The 20,751-nt window shown below is 35.7% G+C and overlaps 1 protein-coding gene across 4 annotated transcripts in view; it reads left to right on the top strand.

The window, feature by feature from the left end:
- Positions 1-20,751, top strand: part of DIAPH3 (diaphanous related formin 3) — a 546,819-nt gene that overhangs the window by 150,172 nt on the left and 375,896 nt on the right. For all 4 annotated transcript variants that reach the window (XM_059996017.1, XM_059996016.1, XM_059996015.1 and 1 more), the window contains 4 exons: positions 8,356-8,430; positions 8,513-8,582; positions 13,817-13,953; positions 15,858-15,963. In XM_059996017.1, coding sequence (XP_059852000.1) covers positions 8,356-8,430; positions 8,513-8,582; positions 13,817-13,953; positions 15,858-15,963 — 388 coding nt within the window. The remainder of the gene's footprint in view (positions 1-8,355; positions 8,431-8,512; positions 8,583-13,816; positions 13,954-15,857; positions 15,964-20,751) is intronic.

The raw sequence follows: 20,751 nt of genomic DNA, 5'->3' as shown, positions 1-20,751 counted from the left end.
TACATATATCCCCATATCCCCATATATCCCCGCTCCCTCTTGCATCTCCCTCCCAACCTCCCTAGCCCACTTTTCTAGGGGGTCACAAAGCACCAAGCTGATCTCCTTGTGAGATGCAGGTGCTTCCCACTAGCTATCTATTTTACATTTGGTAGTGTATATATGTCAGTGCTGCTCTCTCACTTTGTCCCAGCTTACCCTTCCCCCTCCCCGTGTCCTCATGTCCATCCTCTATGTCTGCATCTTTATTCCTGTCCTGCCCCTAGGTTCGTCAGAACAATTTTTTTTTTTTTTAGATTCCATATATGTGTGTTAGAATGTTGTATTTGATTTTCTCTTTCTGACTTACTTCACTCTGTATGACAGGCTCTAGGTCCCTCCACCTCACTACAAATAACTCAATTTAATTTCTTTTTATGGCTGAGTAATATTCCATTGTATATATGTGCCACATCTTCTTTATCCATTCGTCTGTTGATAGACACTTAAGTTGCTTCCATGTCCTGGCTATTGTAAATAGTGCTGCCATGAACATTGGCGTGCATGTGTCTTTTTGAATTATGGTTTTCTCAGGGTATATGCCCAGTAGTGGGATTGGTGGGTCATATGGTAGTTCTATTTTTAGTTAATTAAGGAACCTCCATACTGTTCTCCATAGTGGCTATATCAATTTACATTCACAACAACAGTGCAAGAAGGTTCCCTTTTCTCCACACCCTCTCCAGCATTTATTGTTTGTAGATTTTTTTATGATGGCCATTTTTACTGGTGTGAGGTGATACTTCATTGTAGTTTTGATTTGCATTTCTCTAATGATTAGTGATATTGAGCATTCTTTCACGTGTTTGTTGGCAATCTGTATATCTTTTTTGGAGAAATGTTTATTTAGATCTTCTGCCCATTTTTGGATTGGGTTGTTTGCTTTTTTGATATTGAGCTGCATGAGCTGCTTGTATATTTTGGAGATTAATCCTTTGTCAGTTGCTTCTTTTGCAAATATTTTCTCCCATTCTGAGGGTTGTCTTTTCGTCTTGTTTATGGTTTCTTTGGCTGTGCAAAAGCTTTTAAGTTTCATTAGGTCCCATTTGTTTACTTTTGTTTTTATTTCCATTTCTCTACGAGGTGGGTCAAAAAGGATCTTGCTGTGATTTATGTCAAAGAGTGTTCCTCCTAGCTTTTTCTCTAAAGAGTTTGACAGTGTCTGGCCTTACATTTAGGTCTTTAATCCATTTTGAGTTTATTTCTGTGTATGGTGTTACAAAATGTTCTAATTTTATTCTTTTATATGTAGCTGTCCAGTTTTCCCAGCACCACTTATTAAAGGCGCTGTCTTTTCTGCGTTGTACTTTGCTGCCTCCTTTGTCAAAGATAAGGTGACCATATATGCATGGGTTTATGTCTGGGCTTTCTATCCTGTTCCATTGATCTATATTTCTGTTTTTGTGCCAGTACCATACTGTCTTGATTACTGTAGCTTTGTAGTATAATCTGAATTCAGGGAGCCTGATTCCTTCAGCTCTGTTTTTCTTTCTCAAGATTGCTTTGGCTATTCGGGGTCTTTTGTGTTTCCATACAAATTGTGAAAGTTTTTGTTCTAGTTCTGTGAAAAATGCTAGTGGTAGTTTGATAGGGATTGCATTGAATCTGTAGATTGCTTTGGGTAGTATAGTCATTTTCACAATGTTGATTCTTCCAATCCAAGAATATGGTATATCTCTCCATCTGTTTGTATTGTGTTTGGTTTCATTCATCAGTGTCTTATAGTTTTCTGCATACAGGTCTTTTTTCTCCTTAGGTAGGTTTATTCCTTGGTATTTTTTCTTTTTGTTGCAATGGTAAATGGCAGTGTTTCCTTAATTTCTTTTCAGATTTTTTTCCTCATTAGTATATAGGAATGCAAGAGATTTCTGTGCATTAATTTTTTATCCTGCTACTTTACCAGATTCATTGATTAGCTGTAGTAGTTTCCTGGTAGCATCTTTAGGATTCTCTATGTACGGTATCATGTCATCTGCAAACAGTGACAGTTTTAGTTCTTCTTTTCCGATTTGGATTCCTTTTATTTCTTTTTCTTCTCTGATTGCTGTGGCTAAAACTTCCAAAACTATGTTGAATAATAGTGGTGAGAGTGGGCATCCTTGTCTTGTTCCTGATGTTAGAGAAAATGATTTCAGTTTTTCACCATTGAGAACGATGTTGGCTGTGGGTTTGCCATATATGGCCTTTATTATGTTGAAGTAAGTTCCCTTTATGCCTACTTTCTGGAGAGTTTTTATCATAAATAGGTGTTGAATTTCGTCAAGAGCTTTTTCTGCATCTATTGAGATTATTGTATGGTTTTTATCCTTCAGTTTGTTAATATGGTGTATCACATGGATAGATTTGCGTATATTGTAGAATCCTCTCATCCATGTGATAAACCCCACTTGGTCATGGTGTATGATCTTTTTAATGTGCTGTTGGATTCTGTTTGCTAGTATTTTGTTGAGGATTTTTGCATCTATGTTCAGCAGTGATATTGGTTTGTAGTTTTCCTTTTTTGTGACATCTTTGTTTGGTTTTGGTATCTGGGTGATGGTCGCCTCGTAGAATGATTATGGGAGTGTTCCTCCCTCTGCTATATTTTGGAAGAGTTTGAGTAGGATAGCTGTTAGCTCTTCTCTAAAAGTTTGATAGAATTCGCCTGTAAAGGCATCTGGTCCTGGGCTTTTGTTTTTTGGAAGATTTTTTTTAAAAATCAATTTATTTATTTTTGGCTGTTTTGGGTCTTTCATGCCGCCTGCAGGCTTCTTGTTGCGGTGGCTTCTCTTGCTGTGGGGCACGGGTTCTAGGTGCGTTGGCTCAGTAGTTGTGGCTGACGGGCTCTAGAGCATAGGCTTAGTAGTTATGCCACACGTGGCATGTGGGATCTTCCTGGACCAGGGATTGAACCTGTTTCCCCTGCATTGACAGGTGGCTTCTCACCCAGTGCGCCACCAGCAAAGCCCTGTTGGAAAATTTTTAATCACAGTTTCAATTTCATTACTTGTGATTGGTCTGTCCATATTTTCCATTTCTTCCTAGTTCAGTTTTGGAAGGTTGTGCCTTTCTAAGAATTTGTCCATTTCTTCCAGGTTGTCGATTCTATTGGCATAGAGTTGCTTGTAGTAATCTCTCATGATCCTTTGTATTTATGTAGTGTCAGTTGTTACTTCTCTCTTTTCATTTCTAATTCTATTGACTTGAGTCTTCTCCCTTTTTTTCTTGATGAGTCTGGCTAGTGGTTTATCAATTTTGTTTTTCTTCTCAAAGAACCAGCTTTTAGTTTTATTGATCTTTGCTATTGTGCTCTTCATTTCTTTTCCATTTATTTCTGATCTGATCTTTATGAGTTCTTTCCTTCTGCTAACTTTGGGGTTTTTTGTTTCTTCTTTCTCTAATTGCTTTAGGTGTAAGGTTAGGTTGTTTATTTGTTTCTAGGTATTTTTTAATGTTCTCTTTGATTTCTTCAGTGATCTCTTGGTTATTTAGTACTGTATTGTTTACCCTCCATGTGTTTATGTTTTTTACAGTTTTTTTCCCCTGTAATTGATATCTAGTCTTATAGAGTTGTGGTGGGAAAAGACACTTGATAGGATTTCAATTTTCTTAAATTTACCAAGGCTTGATCTGTGACCGAAGATATGATCTGTCCTGGAGAATATTCCATGAGCACTTGAGAAGAAAGTGTATTCTGTTGTTTTTGGGTGGAATGTCCTATAAATATCAGTTAAGTCCATCTTGTTGAATGTGTCTTTTAAAGGTTGTGTTTCCTTATCTATTTTCATTTTCGATGATGTGTCCGTTGGTGAAATGGGGTGTTAAAGTCCCCTACTATTATTGTGTTACTGTCAATTTCCCCTTTTTGGCTGTCAGCATTTGCATTATGTATTGAGGTGCTCCTATGTTGGGTACATAAATATTTACAATTGTTATATCTCCTTGGATTGATCCCTTGATCATTATGTAGTGTCCTTCTTTGTCTCTTGTAATAATGTTTATTTTAAAGTCTATTTTGTCTGATGAGAATTGCTACTCCAGCTTTCTTTTGATTGCCATTTCATGGAATATCTTTTTCCATCCTCTTACTTTCAGTCTGTATGTGTCCCTAGGTCTGAAGTGGGTCTCTTGTAGACAGCATATATATGGGTCTTGTTTTTGCATTCATTCAGCCAGTCTATCTATATCTTTTGGTTGGGACATTTACTCCATTTTCATTTAAGGTAATTATTGATATGTATGTTCCTATTACGTGGGGATTTTCTTACCCTTTGGGACGTTTGAGGTCCTTTGCCAGCGTTCTGTAGGTGTTCTGTAGGAGTTGTTCCACACATAGATGTATTTTTCATGTACTTGTGGGGAGGAAGGTGGTCTCCACGTCTTACTTCTCCACCATTTTGAAGGTCCACCCTAGCAGTAGTTTTTTAATGGATAGTTCCATTGTGAAATCTCTAGAAAATACAAGTTGCTCACAAACCACAGGATTAACATCTGAATGTCCTCTCTGTGATCACCCTCTCTGAGGAATGGGGACGGTAGGCATCCCTCTCTCTTCAAAAAGAGGGCTTCTAATAGTAGCTGCTGTCTGGTTAAGGTGTCCGAGAGAGTTGTTGTCAGTTTTCATTTCTCAGATTCGTCCTTGATGGAATCAAGACATAAAGTTTCCTTCTAATTTGCTGCAACATTCTTCCAAAGTCAACGCTTTCTGCCGATCCTCTTCCTGTGAAAGAAGTTGTGTCTGATGTACTGCACCCATATCATTGAGCTCTGTATCTCGATCTTTCAGTTCTCCAGTGAGCAGCTGTAGCTCATTTCCGTTGTTTCTCAATAGTGGAAATCTCACCTTCTCCCGTTATGGAATTTTAAGAGGTAGATTTTGTGTTAAATTAGTACTTAGCACATTACTTTCAGATGTTTTAAAGCGTTTTTTTTTTCCATTACACGTCATACTAATCTCTGTCATTTCTATTCACAAATAAAAAAACATTTGCCCAGTGCTTATTCATCCATGAATGCAGGTGTTTTAGTTAAACCACATAATGCCCTATAGCACTATGCTGTCAGGCACAGAATAAATAGCATAGATTTTGTTTCCTGAATATTGATCATTTATAGATCAGTTGATAATTTTTTTCCAGGTTGCTTCTTACATTGATGATGAGAAATTTTTCACTTCTGTAGAAAGCTATCGATTTTAATAAACCTCTGTCAGCACTGCAGACCTGTCTACTCAATATCACTTTTTTATCTTGAACATCTTTTCCAGAAGAGATAGGAAATGATATTTGCTCCTATTCTTAAAAATAACATTGCTAAAAATAATAGGGGTGAGGGCAAGGGTTTTGAGAGAATGGGTTTGTGAATGATAACTTGTTAATACAAGAATATGTTGGCCTTGCAAATTTTTAAGAAAAACATGGAAACTTTTTATGCACATTTAGTTTGTATTATAATATTACCTTTTCACTAAGTATTTTCATCAGCTTTCTTTTTATGTTTACATATTAGTGTTTCTTTTGTTATCAAGCATCTTATCTTCCTTTCCCTGCACCCTGTCTGACTTTCCTTGTTATTGATATGTTTTATGATGTAAAGTATAGTCTGGCTTTCAGAAGGCTGTTGCCAATCTCTCTGATATTATCATTGTCAAGAAATTAATTCCCACCGTGAGTTAAAAGGTTGTAGTGTAAAGTAACTGGGTATAATGCTTCTTTACATTCAACCTTAGTAAGTTTCTTTTATAGAGAATTAGTTCATATGTAATATGCATGAGTGGACATAAGTTTTACTTTAATGACTCATGTTCTGCATTGTAGAAGAGAGTTATTTAGTGGGTCCAGAAATAGTTGATTTGAGAAATTCTGTGGATCCCAGTATTGTGTAGTTAAATAGTTGTTATAATAGGGTGATAAATCTTCAAAATAGCTGTGTTCTATTATTTATTACTCAGACTTGATTTACCTGGATTGATATGCTTCCTGAATTTTATAGTGGGCTCCAACATGAGCATATCATGTGCAAGAAAATCTTTTTGTTACATTAACATAATTTTAAAATACTTTGTGTATTTTGTTATAAGGCAGTTTTAGGAATAGTAACTTTATTCTGTATGATGATTGAAGGTGATAGCAGTATGAAGAATCCTAAACCATTTATATTAGCTTTACGATATCTTAATGGATATACTTTTGAATATAGAGATTGTTGAGAAACACTTCAAACAAAATACTGAAGTCTTACTGTGAGGTACTAAGACAGGAGGGTCTGATGAACAGTCGGTCCACACATCTCAGTTCCAGCCCAAGCAAAACGTTCAAATTACTCCTTGCATGTTTGATTTCAAGCTTCCCTGTTGCAAGTGAAATAAGAATAAATACAGAATTGGATGTCAACAAGGCAAAGAGTTAAGTGGGATGCTGTAGGCGTTTACATGAAATATGAAAGCAAGATTTGAAATGCCTACAAGTAATCTGTGCGATGCTGATAGTGGAGAGTAAACTCTTAACTTTTGAAGTAGCATCCTGGTTTGAAAACACCAACTTATATTGAACTTTTTTCTTCACCTTAGCTATAATAGTGATCTTCAGTCTTTTCTTTTACATGGAGTATCTTTCCTGTTTAAGTGCATTCTTGAATTAGTTATTCTGTGGTTTTCATAGAGAAGAGATGAGTAAAATAGTCTGAGATGAGTCTGCCAATCTAAATGGCAAATTCTTTTCTTTGTGGGGGGGTGGTTAAAATCAGAAACTCTGACTATTTGTAGGTGATTAAGCCATGTTCACAGAAGTGTACAAGTGAAGAAGAGGGAATTTTTTTTTTTTTAATTTTTGGCCACACCATGCCAAAAATGTGGGTTCTTAGTTCCACAACCAGGGATCAAACCTGCGCTCCCTGCAGTGGAAGTGCCGAGTCTTAACCACTGGACCACCAGGGAAGTCCCTGGAATTTTTAAAATAATATTTTTATTTTTCATGCAAATATATTACATTTGGTGTTTACTCTTATTTTCTAAGGAATTAATATTGTGTCTTAAGTAAGAAAATGGCATTATAAGCTGGTATGTGACTTAAATTTTTTATTCTTTATATAACATCCTGCTTTTGATTATTGGATGAAAGTTTGTTATTAATATTCCATTTTTCAAAGGCTACACACAGACACACAAACACACATAAAATCATACATACAAACAAATATGTATACAAGCACATATATACAAAGAAATACACATATATAGCATATTATATCTTTTTCTTTCCTCTACTTTTTGGAAGACTTTTTGTTAACATTATTTTATTTATTGTGCTAGGCTTTCCAAATCAACACTGATTTGTCCTAAGGTGGTTTTCCTATAATCAAGGTGAGCTGTTGACTATTGGCACTGCTATCCTAATTGCATACATACTTTGATTATATTAATGGGTTTAATGGAATAGAGGTGGTTGGGTCAAGATGAAAATATTTATTTAAAAATAATGATAGGGCTTCCCTGGTGGCACAGTGGTTGAGAGTCCACCTGCCAATGCAGGAGACACGGGTTTGTGCCCCGGTCCGGGAAGATCCCACATGCCGCGGAGCGGCTGGGCCTGTGAGCCATGGCCGCTGAGCCTGCGCGTCTGGAGCCTGTGCTCTGCAACGGGAGAGGCCACAACAGCGAGAGGCCCGTGTACCGCAAAAAAATATAAATAAATAATAAATAAAAATAATGATAAAGCTGTTTTTAAAAGTGCAACTGAACGTTGAAATTTAATAAATTGTTAACATTTATAAAGATGTATTTTAGTGGTTTGGAAAATTCTCCTAGAACATGCTTTTACAATATTTTGACTAATTTTTCCAGTAATCTTTTTCTTTATGTAGACCGGAATCTTTTCTCTTTAAATATTGCTCCCTTGCCCAATTTCTGCTCTTTGGAATAGTCCAGAGTGAGGCTTATCCAGTGGTGTGCTGTTAAATGTTTAACAGCCAGCTCTGGGTGAGGGGATACTCTGATTGGCAGCATTTGCTGATTTCTGTAGTGTCAATACTTCCAACATGGCAGGTTTTAAGCTACTAACATGATGTCAATGGACATGGGGCATGGAAGAGCTGGGCACACTCAGCTCTCACAAGCCAAGTGCAAGCTGGGTTCAGCACATCACTGGCTTATCACATCATCGCTCCTTTTTTCACAAAGATTATGAATCATGAATGATTTTACACATAGTGTTATTCTTTTATTGTATTTATGACTAGAATATAACAAGTGCAAAATATTTGTGAGTATATAGCGTTATCGTGATATTCCAAACTAGAATACTGACTTAATATATGACTACCCTTTCTTCTGTTTTTCAGTTGGGTGGAGAGCTTTGGACATGAGGGGCTTGGATTATTACTGGACATTTTGGAAAAGCTGATTAGTGGCAAAATGTAAGTATTGCTAATCATTATTTCTAATTAAGCTACATTTGCATGTCCAGTGATGATTCCAACATTGATATCTTTTATGCAGACAAGAAAAAATGATAAAGAAGAATCAGCACAAAGTCATACAGTGTCTAAAGGCCTTGATGAACACCCAGGTATGTACATAGGTAATTGTAGTTGTTCTTTATCAGTTCTTACAGAAATTCTTATGAAAGAAGAGTTATGTAATATAGAATTTGCACTAAAGTGATGCATTGCTTTGATAAGCTCTTCAGTATACAATGGAAAAAATATTGAAGTATTGATTTCTAGTTTTCTGTCAAATCAACTCTCTCAACAGGAGAAACTTGGGGATGAATAGATCCTCTTCTGGTGCTTAACCCTTCATGCGCAGATTAATTTTCTTTTCCTCCTGTCCTTCCTCCCTACCTCTCTACATCCTTATCTGTCCTCTTTTTTTTCCCTTCTCTTTCTCCCTTCCGTCTTCTCTTTTAATTTTCAGAAGTATAGCATGAATCAGCTTTGAAATCATAAACGATTATTAAATGTGGTCTGCAGTAATACTTATTACCAAAGAATTAAGTTGGAAAGACTTCATTTTTATAGTCTAGAGATTTAAATTTTTAATGAAATTAATGTGAACAGATATGAACAGGTCCCAGAGGTGGAGGAACAATGATGCTTAATGCAAGTACAGTTGACCCTTGAACAATATGTGTTTGAACTGCACTGGTTCACTTATATGTGGATTATTAAAAATAAATACATATTTGTACTGTAAGTGTATTATTTCTTCCTTCTGCTTTTTTAAAATAACCTTTTCTCTACCTTTATTGTAAGAATATAGTATATAATACATATAACATACAAAATACGTGTTAATCAACTCTGGGTTATTGGTAAGACTTCTGGTCAAGAGTAGGCTATTTGTAGTTAAATCTTGGGGGAGTCAGAAATTATACTCGGATTTTTGACTGCATGAGGAGTTGGTGCCCCTAACCCCTGTGATGTTCAAGAGCCAACTGTAATATTGAAACCAAATATAATATGACAGGTCTGCAGTTTGAATATTTAAAGAGGATATATTAGAAGAGAGAAATGGTTTATGCTCTGTACTGAAGCTGGGTTTATCAAACTGTGTTTCCTTTTTTTCATACTGTTAATTGCAGAAATTAGCTCTATTCCATGCCATGTCTCTAGCTCTAACATCTAATCATATCTATCTCATGATGTGTGCAGTAATGATAGGTGTTTTCATTCATTAGACAGCGGGAGAGGAACTTTTATCTATGTTGGGTGATGATTTGTGTTTTATAGCAAAACTGTATTTCTGATTAATTTTAATTTTTAATATTTTTGCCTTATCCTTATTTATTTATTTTTTGAAGATGTTGGGGGTAGGAGTTAATTAATTAATTTATTTTTGCTGTGTTGGGTCTTCGTTTCTGTGCGAGGGCTTTCTCCAGTTGTGGCAAGCAGGGGCCACTCTTCATCGTGGTGCGCGGGCCTCTCACTATCGCGGCCTCTCTTTTTGCGGAGCACAGGCTCCAGACGCGCAGGCTCAGTAGTTGTGGCTCACAGGCCTAGTTGATCCGCGGCATGCGGGATCCTCCCAGACCAGGGCTGGAACCCGTGTCCCCTGCATTAGCAGGGAGATTCTCAACCACTGCGCCACCAGGGAAACCCTATCCTCATTTTTAAAATAAACTTTTAGAGAACTTCGTATTTAAGTACTTGTACTTAAATTATTGACATTTACATTTCTTTTTATTAAATTCAGCAAATATTTATATTTTATAATTATTTTTTAATTGAATTATTTATGGATTTTTCATCATTTTCTGGAGTTTTCTATTTTTAACCAATGAAATATTTTTCACCTCCCTGCTTCCTCCAATCAGATACGATTTTCAGGGAAAATATCTGATGTAGAAATCACAAGTACTTTCTGTACTGAACTCACTGTTTTGTGAGAATTCGATTTTAGATATATTATGTAACCTTTGTAGAGTATGTTTTAAGAGTGAGTGAATAAAGGAATCAAATTGCTCATAGGGAGACATCTTTTCACACTGAGTATATAACACTTGCTTTCAGGTGGAGTGGGGGGGCTTCTAAAATAAGAATATAGCAACTGGAAATTTCACTGGTGATGGGAAGGCTAAGAGCAGCGAAAACCCAGGAACATTTTTCCAAAACAAAGGGGCACGGGGTATTTGGATCATAATTTGAATTTAAGAATGTCATGGTTAAAGTGAAGTGGTATATAGAAGATAATATTCCTACTTGGTTTAAGACTGAATTGGAAAGGGAGTAAACTTTATGTATTTATATTCTAATTAATATAATGTGATTTATTGTTAAATAATGGATTATTTTGTTTATAGTTTATGTGGAGCTGGAATATATTCCATTTGCATTTATTACTGTCATGCTGCTATGAATAAAAAGTTACTGATACTTGGAATTATAATGTCTGAATTCTAAACATAATTATATGTGAAATTTTTTGGTAAATATATTTTTTCCAGGATTGATTGATGGTTTTTCCTCTACCTTACTGTGCAGTCTTTATAAAAGTTCATTGAATGATGAAAAATATAGGCTTTAAGAGAAAAAAATGTATGTACTAGTACCTTATTTGGTACTAGTAATTAATCATATAATTGATATTATGAGTGAATCTTATATCATTGTATGAAATTGAATTTTTTTATAATACTAAATTGAACTTTATAATAGTGTTTAAATAGAAGAAGATTTTGAGTATTTATTAGGAAGAAAATAAAAGTTAAGATGAAAAGTTAAATACCTTTAAATTAAGAGGTAGTCAAAACAGGGGTTTCTTTTTGGCCAGTTAACCTTTTGTGTTAAGGTGTGTACCCCCAGCGAGGGTGCCTTTTTCCTGAAGCCAGCCCCCTCCCTATGTTATCTCTGCTGCTGGTATTAACTCAACGTGGGTAGTCATTCAGCACCAATGTTCATGTAGGGCATCTCACACAGGGATTTAGGGTATTCACCTTTCCCTGCCTAACACACCTTCAGTGGCCTGTAGTTCTATGAGGTAATAATAGGCCTCAAGTAGAATGCAAAGGGAACCTACCACTGGTCCTCAGTTTAGAAAATTTTGAGTTTTCCTAAACTCTGGAGTAGATCCTTGACATTCAGTGGAGAGACAGACCTTCCAAAATTGGTCACTATCTCTCTAACCTTGTAATAGCCTTCATTTAATGCACTTTAAGTGCCAGCACTGGTAAGTTGACTATTTCTCTCACAGAGTCAACGGGTTTAGTTTTGCTTTGTTTTTTTAAATAATTGAATGATTAATTTTATACAAGTAGGCAGCAGTTCAGTCTTTAATTCTAGATACAGTAGTGGTAACCTGGCCTCATTCCAGTCTCAAAATGAGCACCGTACAATTTTCCATTAGTGAAGTCAGAGAATATTGCCAGTGATGCAGCTTTGAGTTCACAGGACACTGGTCGAAACTAGGAGATCAGAGAATGCTCCTGTTCCACTCTTGACACATGGTTTAGGGTCAGAGGGCCTGACAGAGAAGGTAGGTGGTATCCCTTAGAGGAAATCAGTATGAGTTGCTTTGAATGGCTGGAGGAGCCACAGGATTCTGATTCCAGAAGGGCAGGTGCTGGCTCATGCCAGCCAAGAGTGGGGGAAGTGAAGGAGGAAGTGCTGAAGGCAAGCTTTACTCAGTCTCAGGTTTATTAGGACAGAGCTAGCCCTTTGGTACTTGGTAATCATTGGGTGATTGACTTTTTGAATTGGGTCTAAGTGGTACATTACAAAACTCTGACAATTCCCTGGAATGATTGTCGAGGCATATTGTAGTCTTTGGCCCCATGCCTGCTTTTCTTTGTTTCCAATTATGAAACAGCCCAGAGTACCACAAAAGTGAGCATTTCCTGGTTGGTTTAGCTGTTTCCTTGTAAACATTTCCCTGTCACCAACAGGACAGAGAAGTCCCTTCAAAAATCATACCCTGGGGCCCTTGACCCTTCTGTTTGTACTTCCTCCTTTGTACCTGTGTTCTTTAGATAGTGGTTTAAAGCAAGTGCAATATTTCACCACAGTGTGAAGCTTCTTTACGTAAATGCGATATACAAGACAGGAAACTTATAAATAAGTTTTCATAACATTCATAACATTCAAAGCATTTGGATTTAAGCTTGTTATAGATTTTACTTTGATACCAATACCTAGTGCTAATTTTGAGTTCGTAGGTCTGTAATTGAGATTAAGTTCCTTTTTAGTGCTTAGTAGTAATTCTAATCAACTAAATTCTCACTCTTTAAAAGGATCCTCTGGGATGTATGGTAGATAAATAGTACTGTTTTATTGCTTCTATTCATCCTCTGTTATTTGATACTTATCTTCCATAAATTGTGAGTAGACCCTAAGAGATGTATACATCCTTAAATCAAAACACTAAGTCATTAACATAACTCCCATCTTCCAATTGAATGTGACATCCTGGCAGTAGCAAACTTTGGCCTCATTCAAAATCATTCCATTTATATAATGTGTTTACAACTGCATTGTCTTTCTGATAACAAAATATCGTTCAGATCAGAATACACATGTTCTTATGGCAGTTTCTACATGGTATCAGCCCGAATCACCCTTCAGCTTTTGCCTGTTCATGAACTAAGTGTTACTATCTAGGCCTGCACTGTGTAATGTGGTTGCCACATGTGGCTACTGAGCCCTTGAAATGTGGCTAGTCTGAACTGAGATGTGCTGTAAGTGTACAATACACACTAGATTTTGAATACTTAGGAAGAAAAAAAAAGTAAAAATATCTCATCAATAAATGTTCTATATTGATTATATGTTAAAATGATAATATTTTGGGTATATCAGAATAATTCTATTAAAATCAGTTTTACTTTTTGTTTGAAATTTTACATTGCACATGTGGTTCACATTATATTTCTCTGGGACAGTGATCTGTGCATTTATTTGTGGTACTTCTTACCAACCTTCCTTGCCAGTAGAGCTCCTCACGGCCTCAGTGTCTGGTTCAGTATCAGTCTGTTCATTTTGTATGTTTCTGTTGGGAATCTCAGTATTCCTCACTGCTTCTCTCTTTCTCTAGTTGGCCACTTATCTATCTTAGTAATTATCAGTCATATTGCTATAAAATTACCTTTGAGGGGTTATCTATATTTGATTGATTCTCATAGTTCTTAATGTAAAGGGAATACTTCTATGAATTTTTTTAGGATGTTATGCATTCTTTATATTTTCTGGCTTTACTACATGTACACGTGTATTATCTTATAAACATTTAAAAAATAACTACATTTCCTTCAGGGCACTATTTTTTCAACTAACCACTAAAATTTAACCTCTTATTTCCAAAATGTTGTAGTATGGCTTGGAAAGAATTATGAGTGAAGAGAGGAGTCTTTCTTTGTTAGCCAGAGCCATTGATCCTGAGAAGCCCAGTATGATGACGGATGTGGTTAAACTCCTTTCTGCAGTGTGCATTGTAGGGGAGGAAAGCATGTAAGTCTTCTCAACTTATTTCTCTCATTACATAATAATTTAATACAGTTTGAGTCATATAATGTTTTCATTATTCTATTTTAGTCTAGAATTTACTTTAAAAAAATGAACTATACTTAAGCAGGTGATTTAGATTTATATTGGCTGAACAGAAATGTTTGAGTAGTAATTTTTTTCTCTTAATCAATATAGTAGTTATGGGCTAACATGTTTCTATGAAAAGTGGATTTCTTCATTATATTTAAACTGTTCTGAACTCAAAACCTAAATAAATATTCTAAATGGAGACTTTGAAAAATATACAAATTGGTTCTGTTTCTTATTTATTTATTGGATAGAATTAATTCAATAATAAGTGTGTAATTGATAATGTAATGGTTGAGGGTGCAAGGTCCTTGACAGTAAGGTACATACTAAAGTTTTAACTTTAAAGACATTATCCACAATTGCTAGAGCTGTAACTAAAAGACCATTATATACATATTAAAAGATAAATAAAAATAAACCTGTTTTTCTTTTTAAGGAAGATTAGTGTTCTTATTACAAGAAAGCATTTAAAATTTATTTAAAATACTTTTTATAAATGATAAAGATATACAAGCTGAACAACCAAAAGAACAAACAGAAATGGCCCTCCCTCCTATAAGGGTAGGCAGAGCCCTGTAAGTGAAACCTCCTGCACACATTTAAAAATTGTCCATGTAGAGGTCCTGTGGGGCCGATGACTGTTGCGCCGCTCAGTTTGGACTTAGTTGGAGAGTCAACAGGCACCACTCAGCCCCGGCCCTCTGCCCCCATATGTAGCTATAGTGTGTATCCCTGGATGAGGCCGTGCCTGCTGCAGTCCCAGCTGCAAAGCCAGGCGTACAGCTTCTGCACTTTCCCATTTTAAAAAGGCCATGTTAATTTTGGTGCAGAAACCTAAGTGTGAGTTTAATGTCGACACATAAGATACTTCCTGTTCTCCCCCAACTCCTTTCTGCTCCTCCTCCATCCTCCTCCCTTGGCTTCCCTCCTTCCTCTTCCCCCCTCTCTCCCTTACTTCTTGTTTCTTCTCTTTTCTCTTCTTCCCTTTTCCTTCCCTATCCCTTCCTCCCTCCTTTCCTTTCTTCTTGTCCTTCTCCTTTACCTTCTCTTTCTTAATCCTCTTCCTCTTTTTCCTCCTCCCTCTTCTACTCCTCCTCCTCCACTTCCATATTATTTTTATTATTTCTTGACTTCAGGATAGGTCATCAAAATGAGTAAATAACTCTTAGGACTAAAGTGTCTACGTCCACAAACTGTGTGAGCTTTTACAGTATGCTGGGTACTGTTAGCATAAGCATTCTTTAAAGAAGTAGCAAGTATACTTCTTGCATAACCATTATTCTTTATATTTGACTGTAATTCCTTAGTACTATATGTTTTTGGGCACCAGAGCTTCATTTATTTATACTCAAGACAGAGTAGGGTTATAGTGGTTAAGAGCATTTATATAGTGCTCACTACACAGGTTTATCATTTAGTAGACCTGAGACCCTAGACAAATGGCTTAACCTTTTTCTTCCTCAGTTTCCTAACCTATAATATGGGATAAAAATAATTATCCCATATTATAGAGTTCATAGAATTATATACATTAAAAATGGTTAATATTTGTAAACTGGTTTAAATAGTGCCTGATGTGTAGTAAGTACTATATAAATGCTTGGTAAATAAACATGATCATAGGGTTATTATGAGGAATAAATGAATTAAAACATGTAACATAGGTCATGCTTGATATGTGCTATATGATCAGTAAGCTACTTTTAAAATGTTATTGGTTGCCTAGGAGTAGTCACTCTGGAGTTTAGCAGATTAAGCTATTGTATTGGGTTATTTGCTGTTTGTAATTTACTTTATAATTTCAAATTTTCCAATAGCCTTGAAGAAGTTTTAGAAGCTTTAACATCATCTGGAGAAGAAAGAAAAATTGACAGATTTTCTTCTATTGTGGAAGGTCTTCGGCACAATTCAGTTCAACTGCAAGTAGGTTTCATGTTTATCATTCATACTGTTTTTTGTAACTGTTTCCTGATTGACTCATATTTAATACTGTAGTATGAAACCCCACATGCCATTTAATATTTTATAGCATTTTAAATAAATACAGAATTCTAACATATCATAATTTATCTTATAGATACAAATTTATGTACACCTATAATTATTTCCTTAGGTTCCTAGAAGTTGACTTACTAGATTTCTCTGTGAAATATATAATCATAGTCCATGAATTGTTATCTCAATTGTTGATTTTTATAATTTTTTAAGAAGTCTAGGCAATTGAGTGAATTGTGGCTTTTCGTTGTATTAGTTTTATATCTGAAAAGTTGAGAGTGTCCATGAGTAAAAAGACCAAGATACACTTAGAAAAATCCTTTCAAAGATTTTTTTTTCTTTCAGAGATTTTTAAGCACTCCCAAAAAGTCACATTTAGACTTGAAACACTATAATACCCAAGCTGCATGTCTAATATTCATTTAATTTCTCCCTTTTTTTTAAAGACACAAGAATTTTATTGCTGGAACTATTGTTACAATCATTGCTAATCAAACCTAAGTATTTTTAAGGAATTATCAATGACTGATTCCTACCTTCAAATTAAAAAAAAGAATAATTGGTGTGGTTGGGACCTGGCTATTGGGATTTTTGAAAGATCCTCAGGTGATTCTAATGTGCAATAAAATTTGGAAACCAAGGTGCTAATAGCTATGAAGTAAATCTGTTTCACACTTAATAGTAAAATATTATAGTTTTAATTTTTACTTGAAAGCTCTGTGTTCTTTAGCCATTTAATTGTTTCTCATTGTGGTAGGGATGGAAAAGCCAGATCTTAGTGTTAAGTTAATAAAAAATAAACATGGTATTTGATGAAAAATCAGAAAATGTTAGGGACTGTCATATTAATAATTTATTATGACATTTCTGAAGACGGTGTTTTGTGAATCTGCTTCTGGTGACAGTGTTTGTGAATGGTGGTGAGGAACCCTGTGTGACTGGTTTCTCGGGACAGTACGCAGACTTGAAGATCTGAGTACGTGTATGGTCACTATTGCGTGGGTCCAGTTCCTGGAGCTTCTGGAAAAGAGCTCCTCCTTCCACATCTGGGAGTGGGGGCCTGGGCTTTGTGTCCACCGCTGACCTCAACCCTGCTCCTTCAGTTCCTCGGTGGGCTGGGGTCTGTTAATCCATTTACCATTACCCTCATTTCCCTTTCCTTCTCATTTCTCATTGGCTCCAGATTTGCTGTTCACCACAGGACTAATGAAGCGTGAGCCTAAAAGAAACTGTGTAGAGAAAAGCTGAACAATTACTTTATCTGGGTTTTCCTCTAGTACTCATGTAACTTTTACTTGCACAGTGTTTGTGCAAATACCATTAGGTTATTAGATTAATTTTGGTAATTTGTGCAGCTTATTAGAAATTATGTCTAGTTTAAAAATCTCACTATGAAATGTAATAGTCCCATGTAAAGTTTATTCCCTAAGTAAAGACCTTTTGGTTCTAATGCATACTTTTTGTATTTAATGACACACATGTTACAGGAATGATGAAAACAATAGAGTTCTGAGTCAGGCAGGCTTGAATTTGAGTCCCAGCTCTTCACATCGTAGCTTTAGTGACTCTGGATCAGTTCCCAAATCTTTTCTATACTTCAGTTTTCGCAGTTGTAAGATGGCAATAATCTCAGTACCTAGCTCACTGTCGATGCAAGGATTACATAGGATATAGGTTTAAATGCTTAGTACGCTGCTTGGTTCATTAGCAGAAACGTTCAGTAAATGCTAGCTTTAAAAAGTAATTTTGGTAAATTAAAAAAATAAAGTCAGTGGAGATTAAATGTGATCTTCATTTTTTAAAGAAACATTACCAGTGTTGATATTAAAATTGATACTTTACTATACAACCCAGCATTTAATGAAAACTTGCTAATGAAAACTTATGTTCACACAAAAATGCATGCACAAATTTTTATAACAGGTTTATTTGTCGTAGCCCCACACTGGGAACAACCCCGTGTCCCTCAACAGGTGAATGGTTACACTGTGGTACACCGTACATATAATACTATTCCACATCAAAGAGGAATGAACTACTGACTTAACGCAACTTGCGTGAATCTTCAGAGAATTATGCAGATTGAAAAATGCCAGTCCTAAAAGGTTACACACTGTTGAAAAATGCCAGTCCTAAAAGGTTGCCCAGTGTGGTTTCATTTATATAACATTCTTCTTTTTTTTTTTTTTTTGCCGTACGCGGGCCTCTCACTGTTGTGGCCTCTCCCGTTGCGGAGCACAGGCTCCGGACCCGCAGGCTCAGTGGCCATGGCTCACGGGCCCAGCCGCTCCGCGGCATGTGGGATCCTCCTGGACCGGGGCGCGAACCCGCGTCCCCTGCATCGGCAGGCGGACTCTCAACCACTGCGCCACCAGGGAAGCCCTATATAACGTTCTTGAAATAACCAGATTATAGAGAACAGTTCTCTAAGAACAGTTTACTGCTTTACTGGTTGCCAAAGATTTGGATTGGGGTCCGGGAAAGTGTTGGGTGTGGCTGTAAATAAATAGCAGGAAGGAGTGTCGTGCAATTAAAGCAGTTCTGTATCTTGATTGTGGTGATGGTTACACAAATCTATACATGTGATGAAATTGCATAGAACTGTACATGCATACACAGATGAGTGTAAAGCTGGTAAAATCTGAAAAAGCTCTGTGGATTGTACCAATTTCAACTTCTTGGTTTTGGTATTGTACTATAATGATGCAGGATGTTACCAATGGGAGGAATTGTGTGACGAGTACTCAGGACCAACCTGTACGTATTTTTTTTTTTTTTTTTGCAACTTCCAATGAATCTATAATTACTTCAAAATAAAAGTTTAAAAAATCTTGATAAAATTGGGGTTCCAACTTTTTTTACAACATTATTACATCATTTGATGTTTGAAAGCTGTGAGGGAAAGGATAAAGAAGGGCTCTTTAAGAACAAAGTCAAGTTTTGCCTAGGTAAATGACATGATTGACTCATTAATTGGAAAGTTTGACTATTGCAACCTTAAAATTCTTGGTTATTTGGCATATTAAATTTGTTTTGGCTACCAGACATTAAACTAAATCTATCTGGTCTTTTAAAATCCTGATTACTGTATGAACTTGAAGGCAAACTACATGAGTCAAAAAAATTCTTGGGTAAATTTATTCATTTCTATTATGGGTAGTTAGTCTGATTTTACTGAAGGTGCTAAGTTATGGAAAAATAACTTTATAGTTACGATAAAATATGATAAAAAGAACTATTAATTAAAAACTATAAATTAAGATTACTATTCCATAGAAGACAGTAAGACTTGAAGAAATGAAAATATATTCGTCTAGAGAATTGATATAATTTTGAAATGATTTTTTTAACAGTTTTATTGAGATAAAATTTATTCATTTAAAGTGTACAATTCCATGTTTTTATGTATATTCAGAACGGTGCAATTTTCACCACAATCAATTTTAGTACATTTTCATCATCCCCAAAAGAAAGCCCTCGTGCCCTGGCCGTCACCCCTCGGTGCCCTCATTATCTCTAGCTGTAGGCAGCCAATACTCTACTTTCTCCCTCTATAGAGTTTTGTATTCCAGATGTTTGGTATCAGTGAAATCACAGAGTATGTGGTCTTTTCTTCCTTCTTTCACTTAGCATAGTATTTTCAAGGTTCATCCATGCTGTAGGATGTATCGGAGCCTCATTTTGTTGTGGTTGTTGTTGATGCCATATATGATGCTGCTGTATGGTATCCGGCATTTCGTTTATCAGTTGTCAGGTGGTGGGCATGTGGGCTGTTTTAAACTTTTTGGTTATTGTGAACAATGCTACTGTGAATATTTGTGGGGATGATTTCTTTCTTAATGACGGCTTATTTGCCATATTTAGTATTAAGGCATTAAGGGTGGAGAGGAGGGGCTAGCAGCAGCCTCTTTCTGGACAGCTGTGGAAATTGCTTGAAGAATTTTTATCAGGATACAGGTGGCTGATTATATTAGCTTTTATGAAACTAATTGCTTAAGTTGTAATTAAGTATATTTTCTGTTACACTTAGTAGTGTCATTATTTTTTGATGTCCTATAAACACTATAATTTCTTGATATAGTTTTTAAAGTTTAATTTTCAGTGAGAAGTGAAAGGTCATTTTAGCATCATTTAAATTCATTTCTTGTGAATTGTTCTCAATTGAACAATTCAAAGAATTGTTCTCAATTCTAATATTCCCTACTAAACCATTTTGTTGTGTGTTTATACTCTAATGGATGTTTCTTCTTCCTGTTAAGTCAAATGTATGAAATAGCTAGCAGGTAGCAAGCTTAAGTTAAGAGTAAAGTTATTGTTTTCCTGATAGCTAACTTAGGGGGAAAAAAGTAAGTAGATTCTCTTTTCTGGTTTTGCTAATTCTATTTCCTTTAAAATGATCAAGCAGTACTTTAGTAATATCTAAATACTTTTCTCTCTGGGTGTTTCTAAAGTTAACAAAAATAAAAAAAATATTTTAGAACTAGCTGATTATCAATTTTCCCATAAAGCTATTGCTCTAAGTACCCATTTTATTCCATTAGCTATTTAAGTTGCATTTATTAAAATGTACTAGTCAGGGGTGATATTAGCAAATGAAATTAAAAATAAAACTTGTTTGTTTGTCTCTGAATAAAATAGAAACCAATTGTTTGCTTTTAAATTGGAGAAAATGGGAGATAGTAAAATTAAAAAATTCCTCATTTTTCTCTTAGTGCA

Source organism: Delphinus delphis, chromosome 18 (assembly GCF_949987515.2).
Source record: "Delphinus delphis chromosome 18, mDelDel1.2, whole genome shotgun sequence".
Classification (NCBI taxonomy): Eukaryota; Metazoa; Chordata; class Mammalia; order Artiodactyla; family Delphinidae; genus Delphinus; species Delphinus delphis.
This window is presented reverse-complemented; position numbering and strand designations above follow the sequence as displayed.